This window comes from Paroedura picta, chromosome 13 (genome assembly GCF_049243985.1).
Source record: "Paroedura picta isolate Pp20150507F chromosome 13, Ppicta_v3.0, whole genome shotgun sequence".
Lineage (NCBI taxonomy): Eukaryota > Metazoa > Chordata > Lepidosauria > Squamata > Gekkonidae > Paroedura > Paroedura picta.
In genome coordinates, this window is record NC_135381.1 from 42,059,523 (window position 1) to 42,079,546 (window position 20,024).

Sequence of the window (20,024 nt, forward strand, 5' to 3'; positions counted from 1 at the left end):
TTTAGTCAGAGATATACCAGAAAATTTTACCTCTGTTGTTTTCATCTACTACTACTACTACTACTACTACTACTACTACTACTACTACTACTACTACTACTACTTTTTATATTTATATACCGCCCACCCTGAAGGCTCAGGGTGATTCACATAAAACTGAACAGAAACCATACAGATAACTTAGATTAACAATAATGAATGAAGTGAAACAACAAGCAACATGGGACAGTAGCAAAATATGGGAAACATTAAATTAACTCGTACTGATAGCCCAGTGGGTTTGGCGGAGTTATGGTGGCAAAGGAAGGAGGCTCAGGGGCAGGGGCCCATGGGAAGTAGTGGTTCTGGTCAAGCTCAACCCAATGCCTGGTGAAGGAGTTCCCCTTTGCAGGCCCTGCAGAACTGAGCTAGCTCCGGCAGGGCCCTGATCTCCTCTGGGGGCTCATTCCAACAGGTGGGGGCCAGGATGGGGAAAGCTCTGGCCCTGGTTGAGGCCAAACAAGCTTCCCTGGGACCAGGAATCACCAGAAAGTTGGAGGTGCCAGAGCGTAAGGCTCTTTGGGGAGTGTAAGCAGAGAGGTACGCTGGCATAATATTAACAGTCCCAAGTATGTATACCATAGACTCCATTCAGAGAGTGAATCTCTATGCTGTTTTCCTTGTCACTGTAAATGCAGCAGCACTGGAGCACTGACACAGTCAGTTGAACTGAGGGATGGTGGTGGGCCTCTGCAAGTGGATCAGGCTGGCGTACCTAGAGAGGGCACGCCAGCCAGCCCCTCCCCACAAAGTCAAGTGGCAGCGACAAAAGGTGGCAGCGCGAGCCGGATCGCACATGTGTGGCAATGTAAGCGGGTGGGGAACAGCCCCCTCCCAGCATCCCCCTGAATAGATCTGGCTGGGGCGGGGGGGGGGGTGGCAAGAGGCAGCTGTGGCCTGTGGGGAAGGCGGCAGGGCAATGGTCCCTGTGTCGGACTACTTTTCTGGTGGAGGTGGGGCTGCTGTGATGTCCCACGCAGGGAGGTAATGGGCTGGCTTCCCTCCCCAGTGGCGGTCGCAGAGGGTGGGTGCTGTAGAGGGCTGGAGGCTGGGGTGGGCGTCCCTGGGAGGCACCACTGCATCTGGTGTGAGTTGGCCACTGTGGGCGGCTCCTCGGCGGCAGACCCACCACTGGTGGCGGCCAGGTGGAGCGGCAGGGTGGCGGAGATCTAAAAGCACGAGAATGGCCGAGACACCTCGATCTGGCTGGCCCCGGATATCATCCGTCAGGGCAACCAGCGCGATCTCCACGCCATGGCCAGGTCAGAAGCCGGTATGGGTCTAGGGCCAAAGTTTCTTCCAAGAATGCTAGGAGCTGATCCTCCACTAACCTGCCTAGAAAAGCAAGATGTGAGACTGGGTGGTAGCTGGCAGGGTCCCATGGTTTTTTCGGTAGAGGGCGCACCACTGTTTCCTGGATAATCGGAAAATCTCCCGATGTTAGGGTCATAGTTGTGTAATGTATCACTATTTAGGTCATAGTTGTGTAATGTATCACTTAACTTGAGTGTGTTGTTTATTCAGATTAGCACAAAGGGAGGGTTAATTGATTTGAGTAACATTTCATCAAGGGTGAGCTCAGATCAGTTCTGAGAAACCAAATTGATTTTGGGTGGGGTTAATTAATATGGGTGTGTTGTTTTTTCAGATTAGTGTAAAGGGTGGGTTAATTTAGGTTATGGTTAATTAAGGGTTTGCTTTTAGTGTGTGTGTGAATCAGTTTTGAGTTAATGCAATTCGATTTAGGGGTGATTTTTGGAAGACTTATTCAGGGTCCACATAAACTGGTTATGGTGAGGGTTACTACAGTCTTCCCATTTAGACTTCCTGATTTTCTTTTATTACGTTCCAATGACTGGGGATGGGGACTTGTGCAGCTCAGGACTGTTGGAGTGTGGTTTTGGCACATTAGTTATATGCACACCTTGTGCTTTTTTCCTATGAAGGCTACTTAAAATATTTTTGCAACTCTACTATATTGAGCATTCATGAGAATTGGGGTTTTGTGTCCCAATTTTTACTACCTGATGGAGTCTCAAAGCATCTTACAATTGCCTTCCCTTCCTCTCCTTAGGAGGCTGAGAGCTCTGAAAGAGAACTATGACTGGCTCAAGTTTACCCATCTGGCTGCATGTGGAGGAGTGGGGATTGGCAATCAAACCTGGTTCTCCAGATTAGAGGCCACCATTCTATCTGGCAGTCTTCAAGCAACAGCTGGATAGATACTTATACTGGATACTTTAGGATGATCCTGCACTGAGCAGGGAGTTGGACTAGATAACCTGTATGGTCTCTTCCAACTCTAGTATTCTATTATTCTTAATCATTGCACCAAGCTGTAGCGTAAAATGTATGATGTAACATTTAATTGAAGATTGGTACAATAAAAGTAACTCTGACCTAGATGTCTCACACTAACCTGATCTTCTCAGATTGAAGAAGCTAAGGGTCAGCCCTGATTAGGACTTAAATTGGAGACCAGCAAGGAAATGACGATGACAATGCTATCCGTTCAGTCGTGTCTGACCCTCAATGATTCTATAGGAAAGTTTTTGCCATACAGTCAATGACTGCTTCTTTTAGTTGGTTAATGGTCATCCCTGTATCGGCTTTGATTGTGTCGAACCAGCAGATCCTTTGGCGACCATATTTCCTTTTGCTGCTGACCATGCCGAGCATTAATGATTTCGCCAATGAGTTTGATCGCATAAAGTATCTAAAGTAAGTGAGCTTTGGCTATAATATCTTGCCTTCTAATGACACAGAAGGTTTGCTCCTCTCTAAATCTTATTGGTAACTTTGGCAGTCAAGGGGATTTGCATGGTATTTGCAGCATTCATCTCCAACACCGTAATTCGAAAGCATCTATTCTCCTCCTGTCTTCTTTCTTCAGGGCACCATATGTAAGTTAAGCCAGTGATTCGGCTGAAAACAGTTTGATTGCAGCAGGAATGAAGCCACCACCCTTAGTTCGATAGAATCTTAAGATAGCCGCTGCACTCTTCTGAGCAGCGTTAGCTACTGAGTGAATATGAGCAGTTTGCTTTCCGTTATACTGGAAGATCACACCAAGATATTTGAAGCATTTAACTTGCTCAATAAGATGTTGTTCAATATGCCAAGTAAAATATTTTGCCCTGTTGTTAAAGCACATAATTTTTGTTTTGGTATAATTGATAACTTGGTGTTCCTCCTGGCAATGCAAAGCCAAAACTTCCAAAGCCCTTTTCAGGCCTATTCTGGTCTGTGAGAATTACTGCATCATCAGCATACATAAGTATGGGTAACCTTTTGTCTGCAGGTTTAGGGGCATGAATGTCTGAGTTCTTTAGATGTTTCATTAATGCATCAATATAGATATTAAATATAGATATTAAATAAAAAAGGAACCAGAATACAGCCCTGTCTTACACCTTTCTGTGTAGGGATTGAGATGACCCTCTGGGCTGAATCTGACATGAAGACTTGTATTTTTGTGAAGTTTATAAAGTAATAGCAAAAGCTGTTTATCAATTGTTGAGTTGGATAATTTTGACCATAGAAGATCTCTAGATATTGAATCGAATGCAGATTTAAAGTCAACAAAGGCCACAAAAAGTGATCTCTTACCAGAATGCACATACTTGTCAATTAAGTGCTGTAAGACTAAACAATGATCCATAACTGATCTGCCATGTCTAAAGCCGGCCTGTTCTTCTTCTAAGAAACCTTCTTGATTAAGCCAATCACACAATGTTTAGGTGTTTAGAATATAATTTACTGATTATGTTAAGGAGACTTATGGGTCTATAATTGGCTGGTTCTTCTCTACTGCCTTTCTTAAAGATGGGAACTATGACTGCAAGACTTGGGGAATCTAAGCTGTCTGGTCAAGAGGGCTAAAATTGGGGCCCACCAATCTACGTTTGATTTCAATAAGTCTGGAGGGATGAAGTCACTGCCTGGTGCTTTCCCACTCTTTAATTGTAGAATTGTTTAATTTCTTGAGATGCTACTGGTGGCCATTGTGGTAAACAATTAGTTGGAAAATCTAGTGGAGTATGTAATTGATGTTCACTTTACAGGCTAGCGAAATAAAGTTCCCAAGTCTCAGCTGTGATTGTATTTGCCATATGACTTATTGCAAAGTCAGAGCAGGTAGATGTTAATCTCCAGAAGCCCACAGAGTCCTTGTTCTTGACAGATCTAATGATAGATGCCCAATTCTCATGGACTGCTGCTCTCTTTTTGTTCCTTAAAAGAGATTTGTAGCCTCTCTTTTTTTCTATATCTTCTAATTTAGCAAGGTGAGATGGCTTAGCTTTGAAAGCAGCAAAGGATAAAAGAAGATCTTTCTTAGCATTTATACAATCCTGATGATCAAACCACTTTCTTGAGGGTACCTTTACCGCAGTGGAGGTTGAGCCAGGCCTAGATAGTAGTGGTTTCAGAGTCTGAATGAGTTTGTTATATACATTAAGGATGTCAAAACTATTGTCTAATTTTCTTAAAAATCTGTAGTACACCTCTATGCCGTGCTCTGAATTAATCCACTCATTTATATCATTATTTATCTACCAATTCCATTTAACTTTTAGTCTCCCTGATTCTACAGAGCCACTTGATGGTGCTTTACATCACCACTTGCAAAAAAAGGTGCTGAGATGCATAGCTGGAAAAAAAATCCCATGTTTCCATAGTAGTAAGTCTAGGTTCAAATTCCCCCATTCTGCCATCAAACTCATTGGGTGAGTTTAAACCAGTCACTCCATTTTAGCTCAACCCACTTCATATCAAATTGCATATCTATAATTTTATATATCAGTTTTCTGGTATTCCAGACAATACCTTCTAATTTGTTAATAAACTGTATTCATTAGCATTCTTGTGTGACAACCTAAATATCTGCCAGTGTTCATATTTAATATTTTTTCATATATATTATTAATGGTAATGAAAATGATTTGGATACGCTAAAGGAGAATCACAACTGTTGAAAAGGTTCTTCCTCTGGAACTGGGCACACTTATTTTGATGGCGAAATTCCAAAACAACTGGTATGGCAGGATTCCATGGCTGTCTTCCATCAGGAGACTTCAGAATAAATTTGTATCCATTTGCTAAAGAGGGCTGAAATCAATGGGAGATTGAGTGAGTTGTTAACTGTTAGAATGGTCTTATCTGTCAATTAACCTTAAGTGCTTTCAGGAGATTATGATAGCTTCAAAAATGCGACAAAAGGTGCAGAGAGGCATTCTCATCTCAGGTCAGATAAAAGGGAAAGTAAAGGTAGATTCATCTCATACCAAGGGGGTCTATAGCCTTTGGAGGATTGCTGAGCTATTGACACAAGATATGAATGTTTACACAGGTTCATTGGGAGGTTATTCTTTACCCAGTGAGAGGCAAAGCAAAACAAGGAGAAAACAGCAGCTCCACTGTGATTTTAGCAGTGTCCAGAACATTTCAGTTAGCTTGTTAATATTTCTGATTTGTAGACTATGATGGCAAGATTATTTTTTCTATAGGAAGGAATTCTAACTTTCTGAGAATAATAATGATGACTTAGCCAATCAATAGTTTGGTTATAATAGCTAATAGGCAAAAGGCAATTCTTTGTTTTATCTTGAAAAAAATAAAGGGAAGTTACAGTCAGAACTTTCCATGGAATACAGAAAACAAAACTCCTTCAAGGTTGATTTATACAAAAAGCCATGCATATTAATAAAAACACAATATTGGTTATCCACAGAAGGCTTCCTCTCTATAGACAGGTATTCGTTTTTAATGGTTTGATTAAATATTGATAATTTATTCTGCAGTTTTAACGTGCTAGCAATGCACACATTTGGAAAGTTGTCCTAGGATCTCAGAGAGCTGGATTCAAACATCCTTTTATACATCATCCCCATTTTATCCAATTTCCAGGTAGATTTGACAAGTTTAATGCCTCTTCTCCTTGCAGACCACTTTAAGGCAGGCTTTCTCAAACAGGGTTTTGTGAAACCCCAGGGTTTCTTGACAGTCCTGGAAGGGTTTCCCGAATTGGTGGGAATTAATTAATTTTTATATATTTTTTAAATTTGTTAAATATTTATTGCTGTCTGAAGCCACCCCTTTCTCTAGGCCTGCCGATCTCTCAGTTCAGCAAAGTCTGAGTCCAGCCGCACCTGAGACCAAAAAAGCTTTATTCAAGATATACAAGTGATGCTGTGCATTTTATTAGACTAGATTTAAATCCCCCTGCAGTCCCAAAACAGCCGGCACTAGCTCCTTGGGAAAGGAGGAAGTTTGGCGCATCAGTGACACGGCGGACCTGCTCCTTTCCCCGGAACGAAGCCTTTTCGAGCCCCCCCCCCCCCCGAGGCCGCAGCCTCATTGCGGGGAAAGGAGCAGGCCCGTCCCCGCTCCTTTCCCCCAGCATGAAGGGACCCCGGGCCAGGAAAGGAGCAGAGACGCCACGTCTCTGATTGGGCCCTCCGAGTTTGTCTCATGGACAGGGCCCACCCATTCTCCTCCCCTTTAGTCCTTACTGCTTTATTTCTACCGCTCCGCAGGAGCGGTTTAAAGATTTCTGTACCGCTCTCCCATACGGCATGCCCATGAAATCTTCTACATTGATTAAAACTTGGTAGGTCTTGCAGATGCCATTGGACCCCAAGTCTCTCCTGCCAACAAAGCTTTATTCCAGGTGCCAGCGGCCATGTGCCTGCTCAGGAAAGCCAACAGGTTGACTAACACTTGGAAGGCCGTACAGGTCCCGCTGGCCCTCCGGGTTTCCCCTGCGGCGCTTGATCTTTCAGGGCAGGGGTAGTCAAGCTGTGGTCCTCCAGATGTCCATGGACTACAGTTCCCATGAGCCCCTGCCAGCGTTCGCTGGCAGGGGCTCATGGGAACTGTAGTCCATGGACATCTGGAGGACCACAGCTTGACTCCCCCTGTTTCAGGGGGATCTACTGGCATCCCTATTAATTCCCATCCCGCCCGCCCGCCCAGCAGCCAATCCTGAAGCCAAGGCTCAACAAGCGCCCCGCCGGGAGGTTGGCACCTCGGCGAAGGCGGGAAGCCGGGCCGCGCGGCAGGACGGGCTGGAGCCGCCTTCGCAGAGGCGGGCCGGGCAGCGCCGCGCAGCCAATCCGGGCCGCCTCATCCATTTCTCGGCCTGCAGCGGGCACGTCGGCCGGGGGCGAGGAGGCCGCTCGGGCGGTTCCGCCGGGGACCCCGAGGCGGGCGGGAAGGCCGCGCTCGCCCTGCCCTGCCCTGAGGTAGCGCCTCGCCCTCCTCCCGCCGCCAGGGCTGAGGCGAGCGCGGCCGGGCTTCCCCTCGAGGCGGGGCCGGGGCCGGGGCCGGGGCAGGGCCGTGACGCGCTCGGGGCGGAGGGAAGCGGGCCTCCTGCCGCCTCCCTCCGCGGCTCTGGGGGAAGCCGGAGCCGCCGGGCGTTGCTGGCGGCGGAGACGCGTCAAGGCGAGTCGGGCAGGCGGCGCTGGCCGTGGAGGTGCGTGGGGGCTGGCCGACCTGGTAGGGGTGGCGTCAGGGCCGCGGCGATCTCGTGCCCGAGGGCGGTGGGCGACAGTCTGCGGTGGGGAGCGCGCGGAGGAAAGGCAAGCTGGAGGGGAAGCTGGAGGGTGGGCGAGGGGCCCCTTCCGCACGCGCTGCACCCTGCGTGCAGGCACTTCCGATGCGCTTCAGAAGTCGGGTCCCCCCCCGCCGCCCCCCCCGCTTTGCTCGGGGAAATCCAGCTGCAAAAGCACGGGCCCTGCTGGATGTCCCGAGGGCGGAGCTGAGCAGGGCCCGCTAGGCGTTTGGGTGGGAGACCAGGCAAGAAAGCCCGGGGTTGCAGCAGGGTCTCCTGCTTTGAGAACCGAGTGGGGTCGCCATAAGTCAGTTAAGACTCGTGGGAAAGAAAGAAAGAAAGAAAGAAAGAAAGAAAGAAAGAAAGAAAGAAAGAAAGAAAGCTGGGCATGCATGCACCTATACTGTGAGATAACAAAGTGTGCATACACACCAAAGCTCTAAGCAACATTAAACTCTGTTGGTCTTAAAGGGTCCACTGGATTCAGACTTGGTTTTGTTGTTCAGACCGACACAGCTACCCACCTGAATCTGTTACCCTACTCATCAAGTGTCATGTAACCAGCAATCTGGTGTGGTGTTTATCTGAACATGCACCGTCTCTCACACGTTTGTGCCATTTGTATGTATCTATGTATGCATACACATTGAAGGCCTGTAGTGTAGTAGTCGGTGTTAGACAAGAGTCTCTCCACTCTGCCTTGGAAACCCACTTGGGTCAGCCACACTCTCAGCTAACCTACTTGTTGGATAAAATGGAGAACGGAGAATGACGAAAGCCACTTTTAGTCTTTGAGAGAAAGATGGGGTATAAGTGATAAAAATAAATATATTGTAACTAGAACCGCAGTGCTCATACAGACACACAGGTTCTACATATGCCCTAGCTTGGTTCTGTTTACAGTATGTCTGATGGGCAGAGATTGTAAAGAAAGGATGTGTGGAGAGCTCTCAGCTCTCTGAGCAGCAGACCCAATCTAATATACATCTGTCCTTATCCAGTTTCTATAACGTTATGTTCTTTCTTCAGGTGGAGTTTCTTTTCATCTGAGCACTTGGTGAGAGCAAGAGGTTAGCTGCCTGAGGAGAGAGGGTGTGGATCTGGTCATAAGGACACTCTGGTGTTTCATGTTTCATCACCCAGCCAGTATATTATCTTTGAACTCTTCGAGATCACAGTGCAGTACAGGAGAGGAAGATAACAGTTCTAAGCCATGAGACGTTACAGTTTCTCCAACTTTCTGGACTGGGTGTATGGTGGAGTGGATCCAAGCTTTGAAGGTAACGGTGGTCCTGAATGTGCTGCCTTCCTCCCATGGCAACAACGTCTGGTGGAGAGCCTAATTTTTTTAAGTGTGGGAATTCTGGAAATCGTGGTATCGCTGCAAAGGATTAAACGATCCCACTCCAAGGAGGTGGGAAATCTGCTGGCTCAGTCTCGGAACAAGGAGGAAAGCTTGGGGAAAAACCTCTTATTAGTATCCCTCTGCCTCACTTTTGGATTGGAATTGGGCTTCAAGTTTGCATCCAAGACTGTCATCTACTTAATGAATCCCTGTCATGTGGTCACTATTTTGCAGGTAAGGAACTCTATAACAGGTCCTAAAGGTATCCCCTGTGCAAGCACTAAGTCATGTCTGACCCTTGGGACGCCCTCTAGCATTTTCTTGGCAGACTCAATGCAGGGTGGTTTGCCATTCCCTTCCCCAGTAATTAGCGTTTACCCCCCAGCAAGCTGGGCACTCATTTTACCGACCTTGGAACGATAGAAGGCTGAGTCAACCTTGAGCCGGCTGCTGGGATGGAACTCCCATCCTCATGGTCAGAGCTTCAGACAGCATGTTGGCTGCCTTACCACCCTGCATCACAAGAGGCTCTTTATAACAGGTCCTATCCTCACCTAAACCCAACCTTTAGTTCACTTTAACCATCTGTATTGGAAATACTTGCTGTAAGTTCCAGGGACAAGAATACCCTCTATTCACATTCATACAGAATGCAAAAATAAATAAAATAAATACCAGGATAGGGACTTATTTACTTTGACAAGAACAACAACTTTATTTTTATAGCCTGCCCTTCCTGAATGTAGTATATACTTCACATAATATGGGTGTCTGTTTCTTAGTTTTGACTTTGTGAAACATCTAAACTTCTACAAAGAGAATTAGGAATGGCTCATGCAATAAAGTAGGCTCCGAATCCTAACAATGCACTAATTGATTGCATTTAATACTTGATTTGTATTACATTTGTAAGTGTATCTTTTCCCCTGACAAGTAGATAGCAATGAATAGCCATATAAAACACACACAAATGTAAAACATCAAATTATTAAAACTACAGTTTCCATCAAAGCCCTTCTTAATATCTATAAGAGATTCCGGCCACTAATAACTATAGAGCAGTGGTTCTCAACCTTTCTGATGCCGCAACCATTAAATACAGTTTCTCATGTTGTGGTGACCCCCAACCATAAAACTGTGCAAGTGTCCTTTCACAGAAATTAATCCGAAACTGACCAATGGTGTGAAGGTCCGTTCATGATGGTATATAAATTGTATATAAATTGGCGAGAGCCTTCAGGAGGAGCAGCAACAGTGCCCCCCCCCACACCGGCCAAGCTGCTTACTCTGCCACGACCCCTGTGAAAGGGTCATTTGATCCCCTAAGGGGGGCCCAGGTTGAGAACTGCTGCTATAGAGGCTGTCGGGAATCTGAAGGCTCTCTCATAATTTTCTGATTTAAAGCCCTTGTGTAATTACAGTATAAATGGGCCCTTTCTGATTTCTTCCATAGGGCTGGAATTGCTACCAAGAATGCCTGGGAGTCCATAGCAGGGTGTGGGATAATTAGTAGATGCTGATCAAAGTTGCTATCGGGGCTCATATCAGAAGAGAGGCTGTTATTGCTGGTGTATAACTTGAACTTCAACTGTTTTGACTATCACAGATCTGCTGGAAGCAACAACTGCTTCATGAGCATTAGCCAGTAGTTGATTTGGGGCTGTATGCACTCACTGGGGAAGGGACCAGAAAGATGTATAAACTACACCCCTGCTTTTGGGACGGGGTGAAGGAATTGGTGCATTTAACGAAAGTGGTGTGGTGTGCTACTATATGGCATTTGTGTTAAAGCTTCCTGACTCCTGATCTAGACATTCATTTTCACTTGGGATGAGGCCTTTTTAGCGATGGATAAAAATTTTAGCTAGACGAAATTTGTAGGTGCCTGTTTGCTGGAGAATTTCATGGTCTGACTTGTGTGTTACAGAGGGCATATGACAATGCTTAAAGCTTGTGCATTTCCATAAGTATTTCTTGTACCATCTCGATAACCCAATTTGAAATAATGAAAGCAGACTGGTTGGATCCGCCCGTCTCTTTTGGAGCCAGATTTCAAGCAGTAAGATTCTTTTAAGAATGAATATAGGGTATGTTGTTTCAATATTTAGCTTCAATTAGTAAGCACTTCAGTCAACTGTCAATTTAGATTTGTAACTAAGAATTTTTGAGACAGAATTTATGGCAATATGGCTAGGGAAGGGAATTAAATAGTTCACAAATAAAAATTCATCATGTACTTGAACCAGTTGGGAGCCCCCTAACTGATATTATAGGAAGGCAGCTTTCCCGAACATTTACCAGTCTTTTGTCCAGTTTGGCTTTTCCAAGCCATTTAAACCAAACAGCTGAACAGGGTGGGTTTACCCATCAGCTGGTAGGTTTAATTGGCTGTGAGCTATTTAACCCGTCTGTTTATACATATATAAATGCAGAGGGGAAATGAAATAGTGTTGGCAGAATTTAAAGATGCAAAGAGGAGTTATGCAGAAGGCTGATTAAGAGAAAAAATAGTTTTATTAAGATAAACAATTTTGTAAAGAAAGAGAAGAAGAGTGGCCTAAGTAATTATCTAACTGAACTATTAGCACCTTTATTTACCACCTTTATTTATTTATTGTATTTATATACCACCCTCCCCTGAGGCTCAGGACAGATTACATAAAACATAAAAAACAGTACATGGAAGAGTTTTTCATAATAATAATAATATTAACATTAAACATTAAATAGTTCAGAAGTAACAGAGTATAACAATTCAAACTGGTCCAGCGCATAACTAAAGAACTATGGAAGTTCAGGAGGGAGACCCTGAAATCAATAGTGGAATCATTACAACAGGACAAATGTTTAACATCAATGGATCTCAAGGAGGCTTATCTCCATGTCCTCATTTATCTCCCACAGAGATTTCCAAGATTCTGTGTGAACAAAACACACTAAAAGTACTGAGCATTCCCGTTCGGATTAGCAACGACTCCAAGTTGTGCTACCAAGCTTCAGAGGACTCTTGAGCCACCTCATCACTGCTTCCAGGCAGCTGGCTAATGTTTCTGGGGGAGAGTCAGGGCAGCCATCCATCAGGGGGAAGAGCTAGGTGTCATCTGCATGTTGGTGGCAACCCAGCCCAAACCTCACCAGTTGAGCAGAGGGCGCATCAAGATGTTGAATAGTACTGGAGAGTGAACTGCCCCTTGGGGACTCTGCAAGCCTGTTGGTGACGGTTTGATGTGTTCTCTCCGAATGCTACCCTCTGTCCGTGATTCCGGACAACACACTCTGCCATATCCAACAGTCTCAAGTTACAAGTGTGTTCTGGGATCAAGAAGCAAATGTAAGATATCACTGGAAATGCAAAGCCACTCCATATCACTGGAAATGCAAAGCCCATCCATTTGCACTCCACAAGTAATGAAATATGTTATGCTGTGATTGAGATTTTGGGCAAGTATATTAGATCCTTCTGCACATTTCAGCTAGGGCTAAAAACATTTCATTTATTTATTACCTTTTTATTATCTTGACTTCCTTCTACAGAGCTTCCTTCTACATGCTTTGCTTTTTTCCCATTTTATTCCCACATTGCTCTGTGGGGTAGATTAGACTGAGTGAGAGAGACAGCGAAACTAGCTCAAGATTATCCAGTCAGTTTCATCACTCTCTCTGTTATAATCCATCTTCAGCTATGTACTTAACTATCCAAATATTTACTTGCCTTCAGGCAACCAGGCAGGTTCAGTTCTGTGCATTGCCTCCTCTTGATCATTTGTATACCGCAGATGATTAATATTGCTATATCTACAAAGATATGCTTAGGGCAAATAAACAAGAGAGAGAAATGTGGGTATTCTTTATTTTTGCTTCCCCCCCTCCCAAGAGGCATATGTTTTACTGTGCAATTGTCAGAATGGCTTCCAAGGTGTGAGTCCCATTGAGTAGACCTGAGTTTAATTCTGAACAGTCCTGTTTAGGATTGCTTTAAGTATCTTTGAGGACCTGTTTTGAGGTTGCTAGAAATTTTTAGTAAGCCATCAATACATCAAAAAGTGCAAATGTCTGTTTCTGTCATCTTGATGGATAGATATTGACAGTCTTTCTGTGGCTTTTTAGATGGCTAATCATACACTGGTAGTGTGCTAAGTAACTGCCTGGATTATACTGAATGGGTTGACTGTAACATGAACTGAAAATGGATTTAAATAAAAAAAATATATAAAATATATATTTAGGGCCTCTGTTATTTCTAAGCAGCTAGTGTGGCAGTGATACAGAGGATAAAACATGTACAATGGCAGACATGGGTGTCCATTTCTAATTTGGTTTTCCTAGTTGAATTGCTGACGAGAGCTCTGTGGTGTGATTTTTCCTGTGTGGGAATACTCCTCAGGGTGCAACAACAAGCAGGGTCGACAATGGTCCGGAGAGAAAAAAATGCCCTGCCCTTTAAACAGAGGCTTAATTGCATGTTACTTAACAGGAGTTGTTATTTGATAATAATAATATAAAATAAAAATATATACTAAAAACATATGAATATATAGGCACAGATGTGCAACCAGAGAGAGGGGACAGCAGTCACCTTCCGGAATGGGAGCTAGGATTCCCCTGCCCTTACTTACCTGTGTGGGGGACATTATCTTTCCACCTCAGCTTGGAGAAGTGAACAGAATTATTTTCCTTCCATGAGCTACACCAGGGTTTTTGCTAGTGTAATATTATTGCTGGTACTGGGGTTCTGGAGGGGTTTGGGAGGTTAAGTGCTATTCTGCTCCAGCCACCACTAGTGTAATGGTTACAAGGGTGTGACAGTGCTGCGGTGCTGTCAGGGCTTGCCACCAGTGGCTCTCCAGATACACTTTTGTATGTTTGAGATAAGCTAGTGTAAGGCAGAAAAATGCTGGGATAGTACTTTTCTTTTCAATGAATACCTTTTCGTCAAACTAGCCTGTTAGTTATTTAATGACTGTTTATTTAGCTGAAGAGTCATGAATCCTGTGTGAGGAACAAGGGGGTTTCCATCAGGGTTATTCTGCGGTTGATCACTGTCTAATCCAGGGGTAGTCAAACTGCGGCCCTCCAGATGTCCATGGACTACAATTCCCAGGAGCCCCCTGCCAGCATTCGCTGGCAGGGGCTCCTGGGAATTGTAGTCCATGGACATCTGGAGGGCCGCAGTTTGACTACCCCTGGTCTAATCTTTACCCATCTGAATGAGAAACACACCTTCTCAGTAAATAACCACCTCAATGTTGCCTTTAGTCATTTAGGTTCAGCATGTGACAGCTTATTTAGTATCGGGCTATGGCATTGTCTGCATTGTCTACACATCACCCAACTGTTATTATGGGGACAGATGACTCCAAGATCTCTCTCACAACTTATTCCTCACAACTTATTTTATTTGTGATACTGTGATAATGTGACTGTAAAGTAATGGTAATGTTATGGTACGTTGAGTTTATTCCCTGGCCTTGGGATAAGATAGTTACCAGCAATTACCTTGTAAGAATGTTTCACACTGGTATGGGAACAGATGGGGCAAGTAACATATGGTGATGTGATAGCCTTTGATCACTTTCACAGACAGTTTTATTTCTCTTATGTTTGTGTGAATAACAACTGAATTTAAAGGGAATTGATTGGCTGTTCTGGCAAAGAATTATCATTGGCTGTATTTGGATTTGTGACTCGGTTTACTAATGTAACAGAATTAATTTTTGCTATATATTCCCACGGTCATATAAGGAGTTCTTAGTCGGATGAAGAGTGCTTGCACTCGAAAGCTCACGCCCTGAATAAATCTTTGTTGGTTTTAAAGATGCTACTGGACTCTGATTCTCTCCTGATCAGTTACTGTCAGCATAGGTATTTGGTTAGGCTCTTTGGTTCCAATACGCACTACTTTACACTTGCCCATATTGATCCTTGTTTGTCACATCAATGCCCACTTACCCAGCCCTTGACAGATCCTTTTGGAAATTCCGCTCATACATTCAGTGGAGGTGAAAAATTGATTTCCACTATTGGATGCAACAGAGAAGATGTGTGATGAATTGTGGCAGGAAATTCAATCAAATGTTGTTGAAGCAGCATTTAAGCACATACTGCACAAGAAGCCAGAAAAAAGATCAAAATGGCTCTCAGATGAAACTATAAGAATAACTGAATGTAGAAGAGCAGCAAAAGCTGCAGGCAAAAGGGAGGAAGCAAGAAAATTAAATGTGGATTTTCAAAGGGCAGTAATAATAGATAGTGAAACTTACTGGAATTAGAAATGCAAACAGTTAAAGGTAAAGGTCTCCCCTGTGCAAGGACCGAGTCATGTCTGACCCTTGGGGTGACGCCCTCTAGCGTTTTCATGGCAGACGGGGTGGTTTGCCAGTGCCTTCCCCAGTCATTACCATTTTACCCCCCAGCAAGCAAGCTGGGTACTCATTTTACCGACCTCGGAAGGATGGAAGGTTGAGTCGACCTTGAGCCGGCTGCTGGGATTGAACTCCCAGCCTCATGGGCAAAGCTTTCAGACGGCTGCCTTACCACTCTGCGCCCCAAGAGGCTCTTGCAAACGGTTAGAAAATTACAAAAAGGGACACGAGAAATGCTTTCACACAAGTATTCGCTCAAGTTCGCCTGTTGCTCAAAAACCCATCTCTGGATCCACAAGAATCAAACAATTATGCTAGGAATGGTCAGTGGAAAAAGGAAACCAGGCTGACAGAAGGCACTGTGGTTGGATGCAATTGGGCCAGAATATTTGGCTGAGGGAGGTGGCTGAGGGAGGTGGTGTGGTGTTGGGGATTGTGGCAGTGTCTGTGCCATTGGATCACTAAGACTGAATGGCTGACAACAGCAACAGAATTGTTTTATTGGCTTCAGCATATGTGAGGTGTGCATTGTCATTCTGGGAATTCTAAACGTACTGTTACCGGTTGTTATATTTGCAACTGAATGCATTCATTTTTTGTTGTGCCATCCTAGAAAAATTAGAATTCCCAACATGTCAGGAGTACAGCCTGATGCTTAATCATAGCTCAGAGATCTGCAATCTTAATTTTTTGAACTGTCAAGTGTCAAATGGAAGCATCTAATTCATGTGCTTTTTTGATGAAGCAGCTTTTCACCGCTTCAATGCGAAGCTGCATTGTCCCTTGAGGATCTGTAATACTGCCCCTTCCTGAACCAGAGACCAGCATCTATGCCTTAAGCTCTGTAGGAGGGAAGAAGACAGAGATGCCTTTCAATGTCATAGCTCTTACACTAAGCACGACAGCTTACACAAAAGAGTATACAACAAGGTTGTAGTGAGTTCATCCTGGATCACTAATACCATTGTCAGGTCAAGAGAGAGCTGTATAGCAATCTGAAAAGTTCAGCAAAGTCAAAAATCAAAAGGTGGGCTTTAGTTTTTAAAAATGGATCAAAACCCCTAGCTAGATTGAAACATAAAACAAATAGCCACTGTAGTTACTGAGATAAAAACCCTGCAAATCTAAGCTTTGAATTGAAAAAAGGGGTGAGCGCTGAAGAACAGAATGCTTCATTCCTGTCTTCCAGAGCACTTTAATAAACTGACCTGCAAAGGAAATGCACAGTAGGTTTTACTAACAATATCTAATGCTCTCAGACTTGCAGAAGTATGATAGTGAACTAAAGCAAATCTAGATGATCAGGGATCGCTAAAATTAAATTAACACTCGTCTGATGAGTTAAAGATGTAACACAACAAGCTGAAGTATTTTTTACGTTTTAGGAAATTGAGCCTTTAACATTTGAAAACTGTGTTAATGCAAATTATTCTTCCTTACTTGTATGTTCCCAAACTAAAACATGTGATAGATACTGGCATATAAATACAGCTTTGTTCCAAAGTAGTTCATAAAGTGATCACATGCAAGTTGTTTCATAAATTTGTACTAGAGGAAATCAGTGTAGCTTGATATTTATTTGTATGGCATGCAAGAGCATGAGCTTGGCAGTAATCCAGGTAGTTGCTCAGAGCGGCTTGTGTCTCACCTCTTAACTGAGCAACTACAGGATATATTTTTCTATAGCTGTTCTATAATTTCTATAGTTGTTCAGTTAAGAGGTGAGACGCAAGCCACTGTGAGCCAGGTGCCATTGAGAGCTTGTCTTGATATTTGGTTAATGCTGCTGAAGAAACTTATGAAACAGGCTTTCTTATACCGGAATCCTGTTCAGCATTCATTATAGATAATTTTTTCCTTTTGTTTCCAGGGACTGGATAATAAACAGGATGCATAATAATTTTTGATTTTTTGATTTACATATTATTGCATTATTGCATGCATCAATGTACACCCAAACTGTTTTTTTTGCTGTTAATCAGTTATTGAGCAATGAACAGGGAGAAAGGAATACTTAAAAAGCCCTAAGTGAATTGCATATTTCATAGTTTCCAGATTTTCCTCATGACGTGACTATAGCAAAATTATAGGACATGTTCTGTTAATGATCACCAAATTGAATACAAAGCAAATACTGTACCATATTTACTTTGAAGGTTGTCAAATGTTTTGAATAACCACTGTCTGCAAGTTAAAAATAACTACATATTGAGGGAATTCTAACTTTTGCTTTGGAAAAACTATCAAAGAAGTTTTTAAGAAGTTTAGCTACTTGTCTGAGTCTCTGTAGAAAAACATAGTGACTGAATCTGTTTTTTTATATTCCAGATTTTTCTGCTTGCCTGTCCACCCTGCCAGCTTGCTCTGGTTGTATTCAGGTAATGCTTGTAGTGAGTTCTTTATGTAAATGTAAATTAAATAAATAGGGCTTTCAGGTTCTTCCTGACAAGTACTTGTGGGTAGGGGAGGCTTACTGGCAGTGGGAGGGGCTGGCAAGGTTGGTGCATTGCCAGTCTAAACCTCATTAACAGGTAATTTCCTCTCCCTGGCCAGCTAATTTGACTGGGGGTAGCGGAATCATCCACTCCCCAGCCAGGCCCTGGCAGCCCTGTATATAAATAGATATGTACGTATTTTCATTAGAAAGTTGTATTGAAACCATGTCAATCAACAGGTATAATACAGAATATATCACCAGGTATTAGTAATTGTGTGGCAATTATTCTGATTCCTGGCATGCTTGTTTTTCTGTGGCTAGGCTTCTCTGAGAGCATCTCAGGGCTTTGCTTTTCCAGTGCTGCTTTGAGACAGAGGTTACTTGAAATGGTTTTTGTGTTGTGGTTGCTCTACCTGGTGAACTATTTATATGGCTAACATTTATTTTAATTAACAAAATGTATATCTTTCCTTTCTGCCCTCATAAGAGCCACGAAGCTGGCTAACAATTTAAAACTTGCATGATAAAATCACATTTTAAGACAATTAAAATCAACCCTTTTTAATTTTAATTAATCATTAAAACAAATTAAAAACTGAGTTAAAACCTGTATACAAGTAATAAAAACAGCAATTAAAGCACTAATCAGGAAGGAGGGATCACTAGGACAATGTCCAACAAAACAAAAGAAGTCCAAACCTGATGGTAGAGGATGGCAACAGAAGGGAATAAATTAATCTCCCTGGGGAAGAGAGTTACAGAGCTAATGCTTTTTAAACATGTAGAAGCCATTGATTAAAGAATTACATTTTAATTGATTTATCTTGAGATCCAGTATTATTGCTAATTATAGTTGAATGACTCTTAAAGTAAATAATTTTAATGACAAAAATTAATATTGAGATAATATTGCTTAAAGTGCTGTAGGAAAATAATAATCTGAACAGAATATTGCATATTAAAATTGTTGTTAACCACACTGGGAACTATTTTGTATGTTTGAAAATGCATAAGTATTATAAGTAATGTTTTTAGAGAGATTAAAAAAACCACTGTAAAGTGCAGCAATGAAGCCTGCCAAAGAACCCTCCCCGGTATAATTTGCTCAAGGGCTCCGGCCCATTGGCTCTGGCTCCTTGTTAAATGTGCTCCAGTGACCTCTGTATAATACATGTACAAAATGCTACATTTTCAGGATAAAAAAGTGAATATCTATAATGTAAAAGTAATCCACTTATTCTTTATTAGGTTGCAGATGCATATGTTAAATGGGGCACTCTTGGCATTGCTCTTTCCTGTAGTTAACACACGACTGGTGAGTAATCTAAGCTTTGTGTTCTTTCTAAAAACTTCCTTGTATACAGTCTTGCTGGAAAGATACTTGAAATTTGTACTGGACTTGAAGCATTTCCAATTTATGGCGCTCAGTATTACAGAATGTAATATAATGATCTTTGGCCACACAGGTTTACATTACAGCAAAGGAATCATAGAATCATAGAGTTGGAAGGGACCATACAGGCCATCTAGTCCAACCTCCTGCTCAACGCAGGATCAGCCCAAAGCATCCTAAAGCAGTGGTCCCCAACCTGCGGGCGGCGGCCCGGTGCCGGGCCGCGAAGGCCATGGCGCCGGGCCGCGGCTCCCTCTCCCCGCCCCCCCCCCCAGTAAAAAACTTCCCGGGCCGCAAGCTTGCGGCCCGGGAAGCTTCTTACTGCGGGAGGGCGGGGAGAGGGAATCAGGGCCGGCTGCGCCCGTGCGGGCGCGGCCCGATGCGCGGGCATGGCCCGCGGGTGCGGCCCGATGTGTGGGTGCAGCCCGCGGGCGCAGCCCGATGCGTGGGCGTGGCCCGCGCGGGCCACGGGCCGCGCCCCGATGCCCTGCCGGTCCCCAACCTCAGAAAGGTTGGGGACCACTGTCCTAAAGCATCCAAAAAAGGGTGTATCCAACCTTTGCTTGAAGACTGCCAGTGAGGGGGAGCTCACCAACTCCTTAGGCAGCCTATTCCAATGCTGAACTACTTTGACTGTGAATTTTTTTTTCCTGATCTCTAGCCTATATCGTTGCAGTTTAAACCCATTACTGCGTGTCCTTTTCTCTGCAGCCAGCGGGAACAGCTTCCTGCCCTCTTCCAAGTGACAACCTTTAAAATACTTAGAGGGCTATCATGTCCCTTCTCAACCTCCTTTTCTCCAGGCTGAACATTCCCAAGTCCCTCAACCTATCTTCATAGCGCTTGGTCCCTTTGCCCCAGATCATCCTCGTTGCTCTCGTCGGTACCCTTTCAAT

At 43.7% G+C, this 20,024-nt stretch overlaps 1 protein-coding gene and 1 long non-coding RNA gene across 6 annotated transcripts in view; one reads left to right on the plus strand and one right to left on the minus strand.

The window, feature by feature from the left end:
• Positions 1-3,936: 3,936 nt before the first annotated feature.
• Positions 3,937-7,605, minus strand: LOC143823182 (uncharacterized). Of its 2 annotated transcripts, none has more exons than XR_013226405.1 (3): positions 7,534-7,605; positions 4,991-5,148; positions 3,937-4,472 (listed from the first exon to the last, which is right to left on the minus strand). It is a non-coding gene; the product is annotated as an uncharacterized LOC143823182 (long non-coding RNA). The 2 variants fall into 2 exon arrangements; XR_013226404.1 differs by lacking the exon at positions 7,534-7,605 and adding an exon at positions 7,067-7,159.
• Positions 7,308-20,024, plus strand: part of TMEM164 (transmembrane protein 164) — a 79,386-nt gene continuing 66,669 nt past the window's right edge. The window contains exons 1-4 of one of the 4 annotated variants that reach the window (XM_077309210.1): positions 7,308-7,513; positions 8,621-9,170; positions 17,627-17,676; positions 18,984-19,050. In XM_077309210.1, the coding sequence (XP_077165325.1) occupies positions 8,805-9,170; positions 17,627-17,676; positions 18,984-19,050 (483 nt within the window). In that variant the 5' untranslated portion in view covers positions 7,308-7,513; positions 8,621-8,804. Of the gene's footprint in view, positions 7,537-8,620; positions 9,171-17,626; positions 17,677-18,983; positions 19,051-20,024 lie in introns of all 4 variants that reach the window. The other 3 variants (XM_077309211.1, XM_077309209.1, XM_077309208.1) reach the window with 3 other exon arrangements.